A 21,347-nucleotide genomic window follows, 5' to 3' on the forward strand; every position below is an offset into this window, starting at 1 on the left:
CCTGACCATCCACATAGCCCCTGACCATCCACATAGCCCCTGACCATCCACATAGCTCCTGACCGTCCATGTTAGCCCGACTATTCACATAGCCCCTGACCATCCACATAGATCCTGACCATCCACATACCCCCTGACCATCCACATACCCCTGACCATCCACGTAGCCCCTGACCATCCATGTCAGCCTCTGACCATCCACGTTAGCCCCTGACCATCCACATAGCCCCTGACCATCCACATACCCCTGACCATCCACATAGCCCCTGACCATCCATGTCAGCCTCTGACCATCCATGTCAGCCCCTGACCATCCACGTAGCCCCTGACCATCCATGTTAGCCCCTGACCATCCATGTTAGCCCCTGACCATCCATGTTAGCCCCTGACCATCCACGTAGCCCCTGACCATCCACGTAGCCCCTGACCATCCACCTTAGCCCCTGACCATCCACGTAGCCCCTGACCATCCACGTAGCCCCTGACCATCCACCTTAGCCCCTGACCATCCACGTAGCCCCTGACCATCCACGTAAGCCCCTGACTGTCCAGTTAGCCTCTGACCATCTGTGGTCACTGAGCCGGGTGCACAGAGTTCTATTCAGTGGTGTTCACTCGGCCCCTGCTCTGCCCTCGGCTCAGCTGGGCTTGGACCCTTGCATCCCAGGCTCTCCCCAGCAGGCAACGTCAGCACAGGTGAGGGTCCTGGGCCTGCCCCTGGTGGAAGGAGTGTGTTTGTGCCAAACCGGGTTTCAGGCGCTGTGCATGCCTCACCCCCCTTGGCTGTTACTCTGTTTTAAGCTGCCGACACTGGGAGGAGGCAGTGCCGTTGTCACTGATGGGCTTCTGTGAGAAGGGCTGGGCTTGCAGGGCCTTCTGCCGCCAGGCCTGGGTCCTGCGGGCACCGGAGGCCGTGAGTGGCCCTCAGCAAACTGTGGGTCTGTGTGTGGCCCTGGCTCCAGCAGCCGCCCCAGTCTGTCCTGGGTGGATTTTCCCCACCCGAGGTCACTAATGCACCTGGGACCCCCCTGCCGACATGCCCAGCACCACCGTGGCGCACCTCATTCCTCTCCAGGACCAAGCAGCCGCAGCTCCCGCTCAATGCCCACCTCTCGGCCTCACGGCTGCTTCCCTGCCATTGGTTTCCTACCGGGTGGTTCTTATCCCCACGCCACCTTCCTTGTCTGCTCTGAAGCAGCCGGGTCAGCGCGGAGCTTCCTCAGGCTCTCCTGGGTGTGGAGCCGCAGGTGCAGAGGGACGGCCCAGGCCAACTCTAGCCCCAGGGTCTCTGAGGCCGGGGCTGGTGGTGCAGGACACACCCAGGGCGTGGGGTCCCAGGCTTAGGGATCGGCAGGGGTGGCTCCCCAACCACCAGGACCCCGGCAGGATGGGCCTGGCGCTTCTGGAGGGAGATTCACTGTGGTAACCGTCAGCTGCCTTTGTTGATGAGTTGTAAGTCTGCTTCTTGTGAAGTACGTTTCACACTCAGGGTGTTTGCATTCAGAAAGCGGGTCCTGGTTGGTCCTGGTTTTAAAAGCATAAGTTTTGTTCTCTAGAAAATGACATCAACTTTAGACGTCAGATTGCCTGTCCAGCACAGCCATTTGCCCTCCGGTCACAGAGACAGCGGGTGCTGCCCTGATCACTGGAGGGTGCCCGGTGCTGCTGCTCACCGCCGCCCTCACAGACGCTCACTGTTGCCGTCCCATCTTTCACAGGAGGAGACCAAGGCCCAGAGAGGTGAATTAACTCGCCAAGGGTCCGCAGCAAAGGTGAGGGCGGAGGCGGCGTCAGCACTGGCTGGTCTCCCTCAGCCAGAAGGGGGCCCAGGACACTGGGTTAACCGAGCGGGGCTGCAGTGGGCGTCAGGAGGGACTGCCTGGGGGCCGCCATCTGCCTGCTCTTCTAGGGCCCCGGGGCTTCAGTCAGCCTCCCACTCTGTGGCCATCCGGCCATCCACCAGCTGCATTCTCAAGAACTGTTTTCAAACGTCAGAGCTGCTCCGTGGAAGAGAGTCAAGCCTGTGTTTACTGTTTGTGGGATCTATAAACAGCCAGTTATTCAGCTCCCCAAGCAAGAGCGCTGCCTCGCACGCACGCAAGCCCCATGGAGCGGCCCCTGTGAGTGATCTGCCTCCAGGAGGCCGGGCCAGCTGCCCCGACGCCCGCCCGGTGCCCGCTCGCGTGACTAGCCGCCGTGTTGTGGCTCTGTAACCGTGGCAACGGCTCTCAGGGGAGCACAATACTCCCAACTTCCCTTTACTCCGAGGAGGGGCAGCCAGGGGGATGTGGAGGGTTGTTCCTTTTTCCCTCATTTTCCCTCTGCCATGATCTTGACAAAAATAATCTTTGAAGTACTTGCCGGCTATTTTTTCTGCCCTGGAACTGGAAGAGATCAGGATATTTAAAGGGTTTGACAGAGGAAGTTCTGGCTTTCTCAGAACGTTTGCCCTGTTCCCTGCGGTGCCTGGGGGAGAGCGTGGCTCCAGCCCTCACCTGCCTCGGCTCTCACCTGCCCCGACCTCCGTTGTCCTTGCGAAGTGGCAGGTGCGCCGTTTCCTGACGTTCAGTAACAGCACATGGATGTGATCTTTTTCCCCTTAAAAAAAGTAGAGCCTTAACCTTAGAGCCAAATCCTTTTTTCCGTTTGGAAAAGTGATCTCATTTTCCATGGACCATGTTTAAAAAAAAAACAAAACTTTTGTAGGATTAGAAAGGCAGAGGGAGAGAAAACAAACAGACGTTCGAGATGCATATTTGAAAGATGGGCCCACATGTGTAAAAGTATTTGGCATGACAATGCTGGACCAGAAGTCAATCTGATATTGAATCCATATGACACGGCAAACAGCATTTTATGGTCTTTAAAAAAAAATTCTGCCTTGTGAGTTAAAATTAAGGTTGCTTTTGGTTGTGACTAATCTCATAAAATCTTTTTTAAGAAGACATTTTATATACTCAAGCCTTGAAAATTTCTTTGGTCTTTGAACTATTATTAGTAGGACATCATCAGTATGTGGCAACCGCTGAATTGGGAAAAGCTGTGGCAGGAGCCGGCGGGCACAGACCTCTCCCAGCAGTGCCAGGAAGGGCTGGGGGCTGAGGACCCGAGGCCCTGGTGCACACCCCTCCCGCCCGTGTGGGGCGGGAGTGAGGCCCCTCAGTGTCACCACTGCCCGGCTCAGAGTGGGCAGTTGGATGGCAACTCTGTTCCCTTTCAGCAGATGCCCCCCAGGCCACATGGCCCCCAGCTGCTTCACATTCTCACCTGTTTTCTAACAACCCCTTGGGGTGCACCCCACGTCATCTCACCCTGTCTCTGCCTAAATCCAAGGGGAGGGAGGGGCTGCAGGAGTCTGAGGGGCGGGTGCCAGCCTGAGGGGCCAGCCTGAGGCACAGTGGTGGTTTGGGTCCCCTAGTTCCGGACACAGCTGCTGGCCCCTAAGACGGGAGCCGCTGTAGAGAAAGGGCCTCGATGCCACGGGTGCCGGCTCTGGGCCAGGCTTTCTGGGTTGCTCGGTGTCTGCATCACCACGTGCAAAGGGAGTGGGATTGGCCCGTGGTCCATCCACGGCCACAAAGTCCCTGACCTCCATTGGCGCCAGCCCAGGGCCCAGATCTTGCTGAGCACAGGCAGGGACGATCCTGGGCCCTCGTGGGTACTCCCCACGGTCAACTCCAGGCAGGACAAGAACTCCAGGAGTTCCAGGGTGAAGCTGTGAAGCCAGGGCAGGCGGATGCGGCCGCGAAAGGCAGGTCAAGTGCTCCCGGCACCATCGTTCCGCAGGATGCTAGCTCTGCGGGGCACAGAGTGTGATGTAACCCTCGCCGCAGCTTCTGAGTCACCGTTTCTCCCAGGTAGGGATTGCAGAGAAGAGCAAAGTGTCGTGAAGTGATTTCAGCCTGAGCTACCTTCCTTCTGGAAATGCAGCCACAGCAGCCATGTTCCCAACCAAAGCAAGGGGGCAACCAAGCCTCCGTTGACAGGTGGGTGGGTTAGCAAGAGGTATCTACCTACAGAGGAGGAGTATTCAGCCTTAAAAAGAGTGGGGCAGCAAAAGAGAAATACGCAGACAGGCCTGCACCAAACTGAAAAACTTATGCCCAGCAAAGGAAACTGTCAACAGAATGAAGAGGCAGCCTACGGAATGGGAGGACACATTTGCCAACCATACATCTCACAGGCGGGAAAGACCCCACATACATAAGGAATCCAGCCAACTCAAGAGCAAGAAAAAACCCATTAAAAACCAGGAAAAGGACCTGATAGACGCTTCTCCAAAGGAGACACAAAATGGCCAGTTTGTAGGTGGAAAGGTGCTCGGCATCAGCAGGCACAGGGAAGTGCAAATGGAAACCGTCAGTGAGCTCCTCTCGCACCATCAGGACAGCTGTTTCAAAAAGATGGAAGACAGTCGTTGATGAGGGTGTGGAGAGAAGGGGACCCTCATGCACTGTTGGCGGGAAGGCAGTCGTTGATGAGGGTGTGGAGAGAAGGGGACCCTCGTGCACTGTTGGCGGGAAGGCAGTCGTTGATGAGGGTGTGGAGAGAAGGGGACCCTCGTGCACTGTTGGCGGGAAGGCAGTCGTTGATGAGGGTGTGGAGAGAATGGGACCCTCGTGCACTGTTGGCGGGAAGGCAGTCGTTGAGGGTGTGGAGAGAAGGGGACCCTCGTGCACTGTTGGCGGGAAGGCAGTCGTTGATGAGGGTGTGGAGAGAAGGGGACCCTCGTGCACTGTTGGCGGGATGGCAGTCGTTGATGAGGGTGTGGAGAGAAGGGGACCCTCATGCACTGTTGGCGGGAAGGCAGTCGTTGATGAGGGTGTGGAGAGAAGGAGACCCTCGTGCACTGTTGGCGGGAAGGCAGTCGTTGATGAGGGTGTGGAGAGAAGGGGACCCTCGTGCACTGTTGGTGGGAAGGCAGTCGGAAGGCAGTCGTTGATGAGAGTGTGGAGAGAAGGGGACCCTCGTGCACTGTTGGCGGGAAGGCAGTCGTTGATGAGGGTGTGGAGAGAATGGGACCCTCGTGCACTGTTGGCGGGAAGGCAGTCGTTGAGGGTGTGGAGAGAAGGGGACCCTCGTGCACTGTTGGCGGGAAGGCAGTCGTTGATGAGGGTGTGGAGAGAAGGGGACCCTCGTGCACTGTTGGCGGGATGGCAGTCGTTGATGAGGGTGTGGAGAGAAGGGGACCCTCATGCACTGTTGGCGGGAAGGCAGTCGTTGATGAGGGTGTGGAGAGAAGGAGACCCTCGTGCACTGTTGGCGGGAAGGCAGTCGTTGATGAGGGTGTGGAGAGAAGGGGACCCTCGTGCACTGTTGGTGGGAAGGCAGTCGGAAGGCAGTCGTTGATGAGAGTGTGGAGAGAAGGGGACCCTCGTGCACTGTTGGCGGGAAGGCAGTCGTTGATGAGGGTGTGGAGAGAAGGGGACCCTCGTGCTCTGTTGGAGGGAAGGCAGTCGTTGATGAGAGTGTGGAGAGAAGGGGACCCTCGTGCACTGTTGGCGGGAAGGCAGTCGTTGAGGGTGTGGAGAGAAGGGGACCCTCGTGCACTGTTGGCGGGAAGGCAGTCATTGATGAGGGTGTGGAGAGAAGGGGACCCTCGTGCACTGTTGGAGGGAAGGCAGTCGTTGATGAGGGTGTGGAGAGAAGGGGACCCTCGTGCACTGTCGGCGGGAAGGCAGCCGTTGATGAGGGTGTGGAGAGAAGGGGACCCTCGTGCACTGTCAGCGGGAATGTAGATTAGTGTAGATGTGTTGGAAGGCTACATGGAGCTTCCTCAAATAATTAAAAATGGAAAATGGAACTTCCATGCAATGCAGCAGCCCCCCTGCTGGGCATTTACCCAAATTCAAAATGGAACTTCCATGCAACGCAGCAGCCCCCCTGCTGGGCATTTACCCAAATTCAAAATGGAACTTCCATGCAACGCAGCAGCCCCCCTGCTGGGCATTTACCCAAATTCAAAATGGAACTTCCATGCAACGCAGCAGCCCCCCTGCTGGGCATTTACCCAAAGGAGCTGAAATCGGAATCAGAGACACCAGTAGCCAAGACATGGAGACAACCTGCATGTCCACCAGTGAATGCACAGATAAAGAAAATGCTCTGTGTGTACACCATGGAATCCTATTCAACCAGAAAAAGAAGGGAATCCTGGTATTTGCAAACCACAGATGAACCTGGAGGACATGGTGCTCAGTGAAATAAGTCATGCACAGACAGTTCTGCGTGATCTCACTCATATGTGGAATCTAAAAAAGTGGAACTCATCGAAACAGAGAGTTGATGGTTACCAGGGGCCGGGGGGGTGGGAGGGGGATAAAAAAGGAAGGAAGGAAATGGACACGCACTGTGGCTCGGATCCATCTTGACGACTCTGCGGAGTGAAACAAAGTCAAAGCCTGCTTGATTCGCTCAGATGAGGTCCCCAGTGTAGGCAAATTCAGAGGCAGAAAGCGGGTGGGACGCACAGGGCTGAGGAGGGGAGTGGGGGCGAGTGTTTAATGTGGTCAGAGTTTCAGTTTGGGAGGGTGGGAATGTTCTGAAGATGGACGGTCATGATGGTTGCACAACAATGTGGACGTGCTTAATGCCACAGAGCTCAAAATGACAGAAATTTAACCACTTAGGTCGGGTGCAGTGGCTCACCCTGTAATCCCAGCACTTTGGGAGGCCAAGGCGGGTGGATCACCTGAGGTCAGGAGTTCGAGACCAGCCTGGCCAACATGGTGAAACACTGTCTCTACTAAAAATACAAAAATTAGCTGGGTGTGGTGGCGCATGCCTGTAATCCCAGCTACTCGGGAGGCTGAGGCAGGAGAACTGCTTGAACCTGGGAGGTGGAGGTTGCAGTGAGCCGAGATCGCACCACACTGTACTCCAGCCTGGTGACAGAATGAGACTCCGTTTCAGGAAAAAAAAAAAAAAAGTAACCACTTAAAATAGTTAAAATGGTATTTTTTTTTTTTTACTTCTCTCAGAGGCATATTTTTCCTTATTAAAATTACTGATGCAGAACATTTGATTCCTTATCATTTCCATGGTCTTTGTTCAAAGGGTCTCTTTCCTGGGTCTCTTGAGTTTCTCGATATGCCTTCTCTTCCTTTTTGCTCAAAGGACAAAGAACCCACATTAAAGCTTTTCCTCCTTGGACAGCTTGTGGCCTAGATGAGAACGTAGCTATTCCAGGCACAGTCTGGAGTATTTGATGAAATATCTCCTCCACTTTATTTTCTGACTCGTCTACATTTTCTGCTTTCTTTACGGTAATTCGAACTTGGTGTTTTTTCTTAATCCACGGCTGAATCTGTTTAGTCTTTGCATCCAAATCATGTTGTCCAACGTTTGAAGAAAAAGTCAGTTCCGTTGTCAGGGCTGGTCCAGGTTTGGGGTTACCCTTCTCCGTCTCTCTCAGCCTCGGCCGTTCCTGGTGGGTCTGCTTTCCTGTCACGAGGTGGTCTTCTGCAGCCTCCTTTGAAACCGTCGCAGCTCTCGCTCATCCGTGAGTCTAATCACATCTGCTCCATGCATGTTCCCAAATCATTGCCCTTCTCATCAAACATGTGAATAATTCGCTAATTTTTCTTCCAGTGTTACTAAAAGCTGTTTCACTCTTTTTTTTTTTCTTTTTTCCTTCATTCTGGGTGTCTTCAGTGGTACTAAAGCCTTTTGCCTGATTTAGGAAGGAGAGTCTTGGGGCAGAAGCAACAGGGGACCACTGTGCTGGTGCTGTCGTGTACGGTGTGTTCACCAAAACAGCTAACGCAACTATTTTCAGACTTTACGGTTTGTAGTGTTAACCTCTTCAGAAAAAGAGCAGGCGTCCTGGGCCGGGGCAGGCGATTGGTACTAAAATGGTAATTTTTATGTTATGACGGTTTGGAAAAAACTGTCATAAAAATTCACTCTCTTGGTTGAGTCAGTAATACGAGGGACATGGAAGTCTGGCCTTGTGGGGGGGGGATCCCAGCCCTAGTCACGTGAGCTAAAACTAAAGTCCCTAAAAATCCTCCAAGAAAGATTTCTTCCAGCTGGTGGGAGCCTGGATGAGAAGGTGTTATGTTTTTAGGTGAAAATCGGAGGCGGCGCAGGACATGGTGAGATGATTATCCAGCTTGCTAATCTGCCAGCGGGCACCACCTGCCCCTCCTCCTTCGTGCCTTCGAGTAGCGGGCTCAGTCCATTTTGAGGAGGCTGGCACGAGGCTGTCTTCACACTCCCTGCGGGGTCCATTTCATGTCCTGCTGATTAATCCAGCTACTGAGAGGAAAATAGTGATTTCCTTTCTGTGGATCATCCCATGGGCACATTGGATCCTTTATTCAGTGACATAAACAACTAAGTCCCAAGTGTTCCATGGCCCCCTCCCCCAAAGAAATGCAGCAGGTCTGACATTTCCCCATTTCTCTTGGGGAAATCTGGGCAAACCGAGAGCTTGTGAACAGCCCCGGATGGGTCCAGGCAGATTCACCAGACTTTCTGCTCACGACCCAAAGACGTTAGCATGGAACCAACCCTCTTCCTCGGAGCTGCACGGGAATGAAAATGTACAAATACCATGGTTCATGGTAGCTCCTCAGATGCTCCCGTGGATGCAGATGTCCTGCGGGGTCCGTTTCCCTTTCTCTAGAAACGTGGTGGAGTTTAGGGTGACTGATAACGATGGGCTTCTTTACTGATGCCAGACCGTATAAAGCATTGGCCTATTTTGTCACCGTGGAGCAGCCTATGGTGTTGCCCGCTGTTGCGTTGTGACAGCTGGGCAGGGGCTCCCTGACATCTTCCTCCGAGTGGGAGGTGCTTTGTGAGACTTGGGTTTCTTGCTCAGACGCTCAACACAGAGTTCAAATCCCACTGTGAAGTCATCACCTGGCGCCTGCACCTCTGTATCCAGAACCAAGCGGGCGGCACACCCTTCAGGTCGGTGGGAGTGAGGGCCTTCGGGTCGCCGGCACCTGACCCAGCAGCCTTGTCCCACCACCTGCGACCACCAGCTCCTCCGCTCTCTCCATCGGTCGTAACATCTTACTGCTCCCCTCGCCGACTGTTGAGTTGGTCTTTGACAAGTGTTTCTTTTATATTTTCACAGCACGTGTGACTTTTCTTTTTGGATACTTTACTGATTGAAAAATGTGGCTTTGCAGCCTAGCAAGGCTCTCGGTCTGAGGCTGCGTCCTTCTGGTGTGGCTTTCCTCCTGAATTAGGCGTGGTGTGGCAGCGTCCAGGGAAGAACACACAGCCTCTGGTTTGAACTGGACCCTGGGTAGCAGTTCAACCTTCCCCACACCTGTGACACCCAACAAGGTAGACACAGATGTATGAAACGCTCTACAGCCACCCGAAAAAGGTAGAAATTCTGCAACAAAATTAACTGGGGGAAAAAAACTAGGGAGAAAATGGGAAAGGAAAGGCGTTGTCCGGAAGAAGCCTCTTGCAGTGTGGATGGGAACCTGCCACAGCTGGGCTTGGGCGAGGGGCCCACGGTGTCGCTGGGGACTTCTGCTGCCCCCAGCCCCCCTTCCTTCCAGCCAGTGGCTCTGTGAGCCGCCTCTTGTCTGCATTTCTTGCAGGAACATGGAGGGACCGGAACATGGAGGGACCAGTCCAGAATGGCCCCACGTCAGGAGAAAGAGAGTCCCCAATCCCCAGCCCCTACCTCATAGGCCAAATCACTCCATGTGGGAGGCTGGGAGGCAAACATTTTTGTGTGAGCTAGCTACTCTGAACATAATCATAATTGCATTGGTAAGGAAGAACAGGAAGTTGTCTCAAAATAAAGGGGGATCAGGTGCCTGGTCCACTTGTTCTTAGAAGGAAATTTCAGGAAAACATTAAGAAACAGAAAATACTCAAGCTGGTTAGGCTATTCAAGAACATAGAAAGGGATGGAAAGCTGTTCAGTTAATTCACAGAGGTTAGGAAAACGCTGGTGCAAAAATACGATGCAGGCAGCTCAAAGGAGAAACGCAGCCCCTTCTCCCCTGTGAAACTGCACAAAACAATTCCAGATAAAATAATAGCAATTAACTTCCATCTGTGTTTTAAAAGCATGGGCCACTGCAGTCACGGTGATCCAGGAGTAAGGTGAGACCCCGACATTGGGAAATACTCATAAAGTTAACTTACCAACTTAATATACTAAAGGAGGAGAGTGTCAGCTTGCAGATGATCCTGATCAAACAGGCAATAATAACAAAGTTTCTTAATAGGGCACCAGTTATTGAAAAGCCTATCTCTGTCCCAGTGATTTGAGGTGACACCTTTTTCATGCATCAAATTTCCATTTGCGCTTGGACCCATTTCTGGATGTTCCATTCTAGTCCATTGATTTATGTGTCTGTTCATGCACCATGATTTAATTATAGAGGCCTGACAGTATTTCTTAGATGTTTAATAAGATGCTCCTGTCTCCTGACTTTTTTTTTTCCTGTGCTTTTGTAGCTATCATTGCATATTTATTTTCATATTTAGTATAAACCTACTAGCTGCATAATCGGTTTGGTGCTATGTTTATTAGTATTACAGCGTGTTGATAAATTGACTCAGGAGGAACAGGCATCTTTAGGATGTTGACTCATGCAAGACTGAGGTGTGTCTTCCTATTTGTTCAAATACAATTTTTTGTGTCTCGAGATGTTTTGAAGTTTTCTTCATATAGGTTTTGCACACGTCTTAAGTTTATTTATAAGTACTTTAGCTTCTTTGATGTTTTTGTAAATGGGGCTTTCTCTACAATTATATACCCTAATCTGGTCATTTTTCCAGTTTGTAAAGGTTATGGGTATCTGTATGTTAATTTTGTACTGAATTATTTTATTTGGGTTATTTTATTTTATTTTATTTTTGAGACAGAGTTTCACTCTTGTTGCCCAGGCTGGAGTGTAATGTCACGATCTCAGCTCACTGCAACCTCTGCCTCCCGGGCTTAAGCCATTCTCCTGCCTCCGCCTCCCGAGTAGCTGGGACCACAGGCATGTGCCACCACACCCAGCTAATTTTGTATTTTTAGTAAAGACAGGGTTCACCATGTTGGCCAGGCTGGTCTCGAACTCCTGACCTCGTGATCCACCTGCCTCGGCCTCTCAAAGTGCTGGGATTACAGGCGTGAGCCACTGAGCCTGGCCTTACTTGGGTTATTTTATCATGGATTCTCCTGGGTTTTCCTGATGTACTATGATGTCGTCTGCAAAGAGAGAGTTTCACTTTTCCCCAATTGTTGTACATCCTGTTGATTTTTCATATCAAATTGCATCAATCCATACCTGCAATACAATGTCCGATATCATGGGAGGGAGTTGGCAGGTTTCTTCTTTAAAGGCCCACATGGAGAATGTTTTAGGCGTTTTGGGCTGGGCTGTCTCCACCCCTGGCACTCTGCTTTGTGGTTGTAGTACGAAAGTAGCCACAGGCAATGAATAAATGTGTGAGCATGGCTGTGTTCCAGCGAGGCTCTGTTTACAAAAGCAAGTGGCAGGCCATATTGGGCGCCGTCCTGGGGGCCATGGTTGCACCCCTTGTATGGGTGGTGGTGGGCCTCCCTACCCTGTTCCTTGATCTTACTGGAAACACCTTGAATGTTTCCCTATGAAGTCGCTGCCTTAGGAATGAGGTGCACACACATACATGTTACCTGTGAAGAAGGTATTCAGTAATTCCTATTTTCTTGAGCCTTTTTTTTTTTTTCCAGGAATAATTGTTGAATTCCATTGAGGGCTTTTTCACCATATATGGAGATAATCATTTTCCCCCTCAGATCTGTAAATATGGTCTTTTATGTTAAGGGACTTCCTAATATTGAACCAGCCTTTCATCCTTGGATTATATCTGCTTGGCTATTGGTGTATTATTTTCCTAATGTGAAACTGGAGTCTATTTCTTAATATTTCACTTAGCACATTTGCATCAATATTCAAAGGTGATATTGGTGTGTCATTTTCTTTTTTATTTTACTCTCCGTATCAGAGTTAAGTGTCAATGTTATGCTTCTTAAAAAGGACTACAAATTTTCCTTCACTTTCTATGCTGTGGAACAATTTATGGGGCATTGAAATGATCTGACCTGTGAAGATTTGGTAGAATTCCATGTTAAAACCGTCTGGGCCAGGTGCATTTTTGTGGGGTAATTCCTTGATAACTTTATTCCTTCTACAGGAGTTGATCTTTTAAGCTTGGTATCTCTAATGGGGTCGATTTTTATAAATTACATTTTCCTACGGAAATATATACTTTAGGTTTTCAAATGTATTTGTACATAGGTCTTTCTCCCAGTTTTATTCAATCACTTGCCCTCTGCCACACCCAGGGAACCACTTTCTGATATTTATTACTGTAGATTAGTTTGGCCTGTTCTTAGATGTCATATAAACAGACTCTTAAGTTTATGAGCTTTTGCATCTGATTTTTATTTAACGTAGTGTTTTTGCAATTCATCAATGTTTTTGCATATTTGGTAGGTTTCAATTTTTTAAATTGTCTAACAGTATTCCATTTTATAATTATTCTGCAATTTGTTTATCCATTATCCGATTGATAGTTATTTGGGTTATTTGTAGCTTTTGATTATTATGAGCAAGGCCAGTGTGAACATCCTTTTTCCAGCCTTTTTGTGAACATACCCATTTCCCTTGATGAAATACTAAGGCTGGAACTTCTGGGTTGTAGGGCAGATGTACACTTGCCTTTATGTGGAACGGCAGGACAGTCTTCCAAAGTGACTGTAGCATTTTACATTCCCACCAATCACACTCTCTTCCTCGCCAGTATTCAGTGCTGTCAGTCTTTCTGACAGCGGCCACCCTGGAGTGTGGAGCAGCATCTCTGTGAGGTTTTAACTTGCACATCCCTGATGGCTAAGGATGCTGAGTATATTTTCATGTGTATGATGGGCGTTACTCTATCTCTTTTGGTAAAGTATCTGTGCAAACGTTTGTCCCATTGTTTAAAATTGTTTTTTTTTAATTGTTGATTTGTAGCAGTTCTTACAGATTCTGGATAAAGTCCTTTATCAATGTGCTGTGCATATTTTTTCTCTGTGGCTTATCTCTTCATTTTTTACTGGCTTTTAAAAATAAAGCCCAATTTATCAAGTTTTTTCTTTATGGGTTAGTGTTTTTGTATGCTACCCAAATCTACCTACCTCAGACTCATTAGGGCATTTTCCTGGGTTTCTTCTGGAAGCTTTGTGGCTCTGGGCTTTGTGTTTGTGTCTGTTGTAGGTCTTGAGTTAATTTGTGTGTGTGTGTGGCGTGAAATAGGAGTTGGGGTTCATTTTTCCATACAAATCTCCAGCTGTCCCAGCCACGCTGTTTCAGACCTTCCTTCCCCACTGATTGACCTAGTGCCTTGGCTGAGGGTCAGCTTGTCTATCCTGACCTTGTCCTGCTGTGACCAGAGCTTTATAGGAAGCCATGAAGTCAAAATAAGTTCCACAATTTCGTTCTTTTTTAACAAGATTTCTTTAGCAAGGCTAGGTCTTTTGCAATTCCGTAACTATTTTATTATTTTATTATTGTAGAGACAGAGTCTCTGTCACCCAGGCTGAAGTGCAGTGGCGTGATCTCAACTCACTGCAGCCTCGATTTCCCAGGCTCAAGCAATCCTCCCACCTCAGCCTCCCAAGTAGCTGGGACTACAGGCGTGCACCACCATGCCCAGCTAGTTTTTAAAGTTTTTGTTTGCTTGTTTTTTGTAGAGACGGGGTCTCACTGTGCTGCCCAGGCTGGTCTTGAACTGCTGGGCTCAAGCAATCCTCTCACCTTGGCCTCCCAAAGTGCTGGGATTACAAGCATAAGCCACCATGCCCAGCCATAAAAATTTTAGAATCAGCTTGTCGCTTTCTATAAAAAGAAAAAAAACCTTTAAAATGATGATTGGGATTGCATTATATCTACAGATCAATTTAGGGAGACAGGACAATCCTAACTACATTGAGCCTTTCAATCCAGGAACACTGTGTATCTCTCAGTTTATTCAGGTATTTTCTCAGTGATGTTGCATTGTTTTCAATATACCAGTCGTGCACATCTTTTATTAGATTTATTTCTAGGTATTTTATGTTTTTTGATTGGAGCCTGGAGTTTTCTTTGTAGGAAAGTTTTGATTAGAAATTCAATTTATTTAGTATAAGGTTATTTAGATTTTCTAGTTCTTCTTATATCACTTTTGTTAATTTGCATATTTCAAGGAATTTTCCTGTTTCACTTAAATTGTTTAATGTATTGACTATCATTTTTAGTATTTTCTTATTATCCTTTTAATATTTGTAGGACCTGTAGTGATGTACTTTTAAACTCCTGGTGTCAGTGATTTGTTTTTTTTTCTTGATGAGTCTTGCTAGCAGATTATCCGTTTTATTAATCTTTTCAAAATTTTCAAAAATTCAAATTTTGACTCTGTTAATGGCCTTTATTATTTGACTGTTCTAAACCATTTTCATGGATTTTTGACTCTTACCTTTATTTTTTCTTTCCTTTTACTTACCTTAGATTTAACTGACTCTTCTCTCTCCAGTTTCTTGAGGAGGGACTACATACATACTTTTGAAACAGTCATTTTAAGCTCACTGGCATTTGATGCTGACCCTTCTGCTTGTGTGTAATTGGACGTTTATTACACTTCCTGTGTCCTCATTATGATGCAATTTTGGGTCTGTGTAGCTGCACCTGTTCTTACCATTCTCCGTCATTTTGTGGAATGTTGGGGGGGATTTGGATTTAGGTAACTGCCATTATCCTTGGCTGCCTAGGAGTCTTCAATACCAGTATTTCAAAAGCTCTTAGAAATTGATACTTATAAACCCTAATAGAAAAATTAGCACATGACATACATAGGGCAGTTTTCCAAAGAAGAAATACAAGTTACCAGTGAATGCAGGAAATGTTTTTCAATCTCATTAGTAATCAAAGAAATGAAAACTATAATGGTAAAACAATTTATCTCTTTTCAGAAATAATATATCTGTTTTCAAATTGGCAAAGATTTCAAAAAAAGAAAAAAGGAAAATAAAAGTACCCAGCATGGTCCAGATTTAAGGGAAATTAGTATATAATATACTGCTGATAGCCACAAACATCATGGGAGTTAAAGTCTCCGAATGTCTGTGTTTTAAAGACACAAATGGAAACATTTATGAAAGCTGTGTCCAGGTGCCTCAGCCCCCTCACCCCCAGCTTCTACCTCATGTGGGATGTGAGACTGGGCGAGATATTCCACCTGGTAGCCTGTGCTTGCTCAGCGTCAGTGGCCATTGCTGCCATGGACAGATCCTGCGACTCAGAGGCCACCGTCTTCCGCGCATCCTCACCAGTGATGGCCCCGGGAAGCTGCTGCAGGGTGGGGCTGCGGGGCTCGCTGCTCAAATAAAGGAAAACGCCACATCAAGCACAACACAGCCACATCCTTGCCTTCTCCATCTGCTCGCTCCAAAATCCCACAATGATTACGGCTGTGACTAAGATTTAATAATCATGCAAATATTGTGAATAACATACACGAATGAATTTAACATCAAGATGAAATGAATTTCTAGAAAATATTTTAAGATGCCATAGTTAATGTAAAAAAAATAAATAACTTGCATACACGAACAATAAATAAATCAACATAGTATTAAAATCTGCCCCGTTTCATCCACCATCTCCACAAAATGTGCCCACACTAGAGAGTCTTCAGGGTGAGGCGGACCAGGCCTTCCAGAAGCACGTCACCCTCATCTTAAGCAGCTCCAGAAAATGGAAGGAAAGGAGCAGGAGCGACTCGTGTCTTGATGGTTGTGTATACTGTATGCAAAATATGGAGAGAAGCTACAGGCCAAGTTTAAACATAGATGGTTAAGTGAGGTTAATCAATTCCAAGGCATATTAAAAAGTCATGATCAAAGGGGCTTACCACATGAAGTACAAGAATGATGCATCATCAGAAAATCTATCAATCACATGCTAAAGAAAAATTGTGATTCAGTAGATACAGAAAAACACTTGATGAGTTCAACATTTTTCTCTCTCTCTCTTTTTTTTTTTTTTCTGAGACAGAGTCTCACTCCATTGCATAGGCTGGAGGGCAGTGGTGCGACCTCGGCTCGCCGCCACCTCCACCTCCTGGGTTCAAGCGATTCTCCTGCCTCAGCCTTCCAAGTAGCTGGGATTACAGTCGTACACCACCACACCCGGCTAATTTTTGTATTTTTAGTAGAGACGGGGTTTCACCATGTTAGCCAGGCTGGTCGATGGAGTTCAATATTTTTCATAATAAAAATCCTTAGAAAAGCCAAAGGGTATTCCAGACAGTGTGTAGAAGGAGGTACGTGGGCAGAAACGTCTGCAGAGGAAAACAGAGAGCTCCTGCCTCGTCTTAGGTACCAAGTCTCACTGTCGCGTCAAGACAAGGTGCACATAATTTTATATTTATTAGAAAAGGGGCCTTGTAAACCATGGCTGCCTTCTCATGTTGCCTGTTAACTTGGAGCCTGTGACAAAATGGTAATAAATAAAAAGGGGGCATTTCTAGAGGTTATGAATATGGACTACAAAACAGGAGGATATTGTTGAAAATTTAAGCAAAGGATTCTTGCACTTTTTCATTTTGGGTGAGCCAATTCGATTTTTTTTTTTTGTTTTTTCTTCTAGTCTCTTAATGGCTTTGCTCTGGTCGTGAGTGCAGAAGGGACGATATTTTATGCGTCAGCAACGATCGTGGACTATCTGGGCTTCCATCAGGTAAATGAAACCAGAATAGCCCTCCAGTCTGTTAAGTGCTATGTTCTCTTCCCTTTGTAAATGTTTGTTGTCGTCAAGGTTTGATAATGTCTAAAATCAGGCTTTTCCTATCACTGAGCTCTTATCAGATAAAGATCTCCACACCTCAGCTTTGTCTAGGGCAGTGTTTCTTCCAGCCTGGGTTCGGGGTCTCGGTGAGAGGCTTCTCAGTGTTAGGGGTGTTCTGGTCTAAGGGAGCCGTGTCATGCAGACGGCAGCATGGTCTCCTCTGGCTCAGGCACTCCGCTAGGTCCCCTGCCCCACCAGCACCATCCCATTCAGCCGCTCCCAGTCAACGTCTTAAGCCTCAGCTTCTTGGTGCACTCAGGACACAGCTTGTTGTGGAAATGCCCTTCCTGACGTGCGAGTGGTTCATTTGGAATGCTGCCCAGCCAGCCCCAGGTGGATGACTCCAGACTTCCAGGCAGAGAATGGGGTTGAGGCCTCGTCAGATACCAAGCCCTGGAAGGGCAACTCACCCGGGAAAAGGTGCGATAAAAAATCCCACCCAGCCGGGCGCAGTGACTCACGCCTGTAATCCCAGCACTTTGGGAAGCCGAGGCAGGTGGATCACGAGGTCAGGAGATTGAGACCAGGCTGGCCAACATGGTGAAACCCTGTCTCTACTAAAAATACAAAAATTAGCTGGGTGTGGTGGCGTGCACCCGTAGTCCCAGCTACTAGGGAGGCTGAGGCAGGAGAATAGCGTGAACCTGGGAGGTGTAGGTTGCAGTGAGGTGAGATTGAGTCACTGCAGTCCAGCCTGGGTGACGGAGCGAGACTCCATCTCAAAAATAAAAATAAAAAATAAAAAAATCCCACTCAAGGCCAGGAGGGGAGCAACGGAGCTGTTTTTTTGTCTGGGGAGGAGCTGGGGTCCCTCATGGAAAATCAGATGCTGGTTGTAGAATTAAGATTTCTCCCATTGCACAGCGAGGACCCCCAGGATCTAGAAATCAGGCATACTGCGGACTGATGAGATTTCTGGGAAACCCAAAGAAGCAAAAATGGGGCCCTTTATCTGTACTTCCACAAGCCACTCCCACACAAAATACCCGCCCTGCGGATGAGCTCACAATGCAAGTTATAAACCCAAGGAAGCCATAGATGGTGAGCAGGAGCCAGCCGACAGGTAAACAAACCGTGCTTCCTGGAAGAACTTAAGGAGCAAAGCCGTCCAAAGGAAACTGGCAAACAAATAGATTTAAAACAGTAAAAGATAACAGCAGCAATATAAAGAAAGCATAGCATATGATGAAAAAAGAACAGGTATGTTTGAGAAAGATCAAAACAAAACTTTGAAAAATAGAGAGTAGTATATTAGGGTTCAGTCTGGAGACAAGCTGTGCAGAAATTTGAACAGTTTTATAGAAAGACTTATGACGGGTTCAGTGTAAGGAAGTGTTCACCAGTAGCACCGGCTCAGCAACGTAGGACTAAAGGGACTCTGAGGACACAGACACAGCAACAGAGGGGCAGCAGTGCCCACAGGGCCCAGGCGGGGGCCGTTGGAAACCCCAGCTGCACTGAGGCTGAGAGCCAGACCCTCAGTGGCACGGGGTGGGGCCATGGCTGGGGCAGTGGAGAAGTTCCCAAGACGTTCAGGCCAGGGCTGGTAGGAAACCTCCCTTTGGGACCCAGGTGAGATGTGCACCTGGAGGCCGCTAGGCGCTGGGGGAAGCTGTGACACTGGGGGGTGCACACTGGCCCCAGAGGAAGCCCTACCCCTGCACTGCCCAGCACCTCTGCCTATGAGGAAATGGTCCCAGAGCCAGCATTCACGCTGAGCCAGAGGCAGCACACAGTGATTAAAGCAAAAATCTGCCTGGTCGGGTGGGAGGCCTAGGGGCCGAATATGCCTGGTCGGGTGGGAGGCCTAGGGGCCGAATCTGCCTGGTCGGCTGGGAGGCCTAGGGCCCGGGTCTGCCTGGTCGGCTGGGAGGCCTAGGGGCCGGGTCTGCCTGGTCGGCTGGGAGGCCTAGGGCCCGGGTCTGCCTGGTCGGCTGGGAGGCCTAGGGGCCGGGTCTGCCTGGTCAGGTGGGGGGCCTAGGGGCCGGGTCTGCCTGGTCGGGTGGGGGGCCTAGGGGCCGAGTCTCCCTGGTCGGCTGGGAGGCCTAGGGGCCGAGTCTCCCTGGTCGGGTGGGGGGCCTAGGGGCTGTGCAGAGCAGCAGGCAGTGGAAGCCACGAACCACCCCGCTCACCCACACTAGTCCCTGACGAGTCATTAGAATTCACGTCTGCGCAGGCCCTGAGGCTGCACAGTTTTATCCAATTTCCATGAGAGCTGGGCTTTTGAATTTTTTCCCACAGCTGAAATTGCTGCTGCCTTGCTGGTGATTCTGCGAAAAAACTCCTCTAGTCCGCCTCTAAGTTCAATCTCCTGCCCCTGAGCCCAAGGCCAGTCTCCCTGTGAACTGCAAGGACCACGTGACTGCCGGGCCCATTGCAGTGAGCTTGTTTTCTGCACCGTGGCTGTCTCTGCACACTGGATGCCTCCTTGGGATGGCCTCTCCCCCAGCATCCACGTGAAGGTGCAGCTCGTCAGCACGCCTGGGCCGGCCCTGGTGGAGGACGCAGGGGGACATGGCTGTGTGCAGGGAGAGGGAACACTGTGCAGTGGACATGGCTGCCAAGGGGTGTCCAGGCCACTGCCCGGTTGGGAACGCAGTGCAGGGTGGAGACACAGCTCTGCTGTCCCAGCAGCGACCTTGATGGCTCTGAGCCTCATTTCCTGTGCCCACACAATGGCCAGCAGCGGTGTTTGCCTGCCAGGCTGTGGCCAGACCACAGGGCCACTGAGCAGGGGAGTGCTGGGAAAAGCCCTGGTGCCCGGCACGGCGTCTCCTACCACAGAGGGACATCACTGTAGGCGGCTGCTGTTGACACCACGTGACCACAGGCTTTGCTGAGTGTGCCCTGGTATCTGTGGTTGGGGCACTGTCATCTCCTGATGCGCCCTATGAGAGGGGACCTGAAGTGACGCCTGGTGGGTCCCTCGTTCCCACAGATGGCATCAGGGTCTGGGTGGCCACCCGGCATCCTCTTCATCTCCATCTTCTGTGCTCAGATCCCATGGAGCTGCCGTGGGATGCTTCCTTTACACGTGTGGAGAGTAGTGGAGCGGGTCCGTTGGGTCCGTATGCGTTTGCTGGGGTTTGGTGCGTCCTTCACTGTGGGGTGCCCTGAACGGGGGAGCACTCACAGTACAGGACATGGGCGGACATGACGGTGTGGCTCGATGAGTCTGTCAACTTAAAGCAGAGCAGCTTCGGCTTGGTCCGTATGTGCAGGGCCTGAGTCTGGAGAAGGCGGCTTGGTCCGTATGTGCAGGGCCCGAGTCTGGAGAAGGCGGCTTGGTCCGTATGTGCAGGGCCCGAGTCTGGAGAAGGCGGTTTGGTCTGTATGTGCAGGGCCCGAGTCTGGAGAAGGCAGCTTGGTCTGTATGTGCAGGGCCCGAGTCTGGAGAAGGCGGCTTGGTCCGTATGTGCAGGGTATGAGTCTGGAGAAGGCGGCTTGGTCCGTATGTGGAGAAGGCGGCTTGGTCCGTATGTGCAGGGCCCGAGTCTAGAGAACGCGGTTTGGTCTGTATGTGCAGGGCCCGAGTCTGGAGAAGGCGGTTTGGTCTGTATGTGCAGGGCCCGAGTCTGGAGAAGGCGGCTTGGTCCGTATGTGCAGGGCCCGAGTCTGGAGAAGGCGGCTTGATCCGTATGTGCAGGGCCCGAGTCTAGAGAAGGCGGCTTGGTCCGTATGTGCAGGGCCCGAGTCTAGAGAAGGCGGCTTGGTCCGTATGTGCAGGGCCCGAGTCTAGAGAAGGCGGCTTGGTCCGTATGTGCAGGGCCCGAGTCTAGAGAAGGCGGCTTGGTCCGTATGTGCAGGGCCCGAGTCTAGAGAAGGCGGCTTGGTCCGTATGTGCAGGGCCCGAGTCTGGAGAAGGCGGCTTGGTCCGTATGTGCAGGGCCCGAGTCTGGAGAAGGCGGCTTGGTCCGTATGTGCAGGGCCCGAGTCTGGAGAAGGTGGCTTGGTCCGTATGTGCAGGGCCCGAGTCTGGAGAAGGCGGCTTGGTCCGTATGTGCAGGGCCCGAGTCTGGAGAAGGCGGCTTGGTCCGTATGTGCAGGGCCCGAGTCTGGAGAAGGCGGCTTGGTCCGTATGTGCAGGGCCCGAGTCTGGAGAAGGCGGCTTGGTCCGTATGTGCAGGGCCCGAGTCTGGAGAAGGCGGCTTGGTCCGTATGTGCAGGGCCCGAGTCTGGAGAAGGCGGCTTGGTCCGTATGTGCAGGGCCCGAGTCTGGAGAAGGCGCCTTGGTCCGTATGTGCAGGGCCTGAGTCTGGAGAAGGCGGCTTGGTCCGTATGTGCAGGGCCTGAGTCTGGAGAAGGCGGCTTGGTCCGTATGTGCAGGACCTGAGTCTGGAGAAGGCCGCTTGGTCCGTATGTGCAGGACCTGAGTCTGGAGAAGGCCGCTTGGTCTGTATGTGCAGGGCCTGAGTATGGTGAAGGCGGCTTGGTCTGTATGTGCAGGGCCCGAGTCTGGAGAAGGCGGCTTGGTCTGTATGTGCAGGGCCCGAGTCTAGAGAAGGCCGCTTGGTCTGCCTTTTGCAT

At 50.4% G+C, this 21,347-nt stretch overlaps 1 protein-coding gene and 1 pseudogene across 4 annotated transcripts in view; one reads left to right on the top strand and one right to left on the bottom strand.

Annotated features, from left to right (window-relative positions):
• Positions 1 to 21,347, top strand: part of AHRR (aryl hydrocarbon receptor repressor) — a 119,691-nt gene that overhangs the window by 77,374 nt on the left and 20,970 nt on the right. For 3 of the 4 annotated variants that reach the window (XM_063604115.1, XM_063604116.1, XM_063604117.1), the window contains one exon: positions 16,623 to 16,712. In XM_063604115.1, the coding sequence (XP_063460185.1) occupies positions 16,623 to 16,712 (90 nt within the window). Of the gene's footprint in view, positions 1 to 1,519; positions 1,773 to 16,622; positions 16,713 to 21,347 lie in introns of those variants that run through there. The other variant, XM_063604118.1, reaches the window with a different exon arrangement.
• Positions 7,004 to 9,011, bottom strand: LOC134730387 (translation initiation factor IF-3, mitochondrial-like; annotated as a pseudogene).

The sequence above is a fragment of the Pan paniscus genome, chromosome 4, assembly GCF_029289425.2.
Source record: "Pan paniscus chromosome 4, NHGRI_mPanPan1-v2.0_pri, whole genome shotgun sequence".
Classification (NCBI taxonomy): domain Eukaryota; kingdom Metazoa; phylum Chordata; class Mammalia; order Primates; family Hominidae; genus Pan; species Pan paniscus.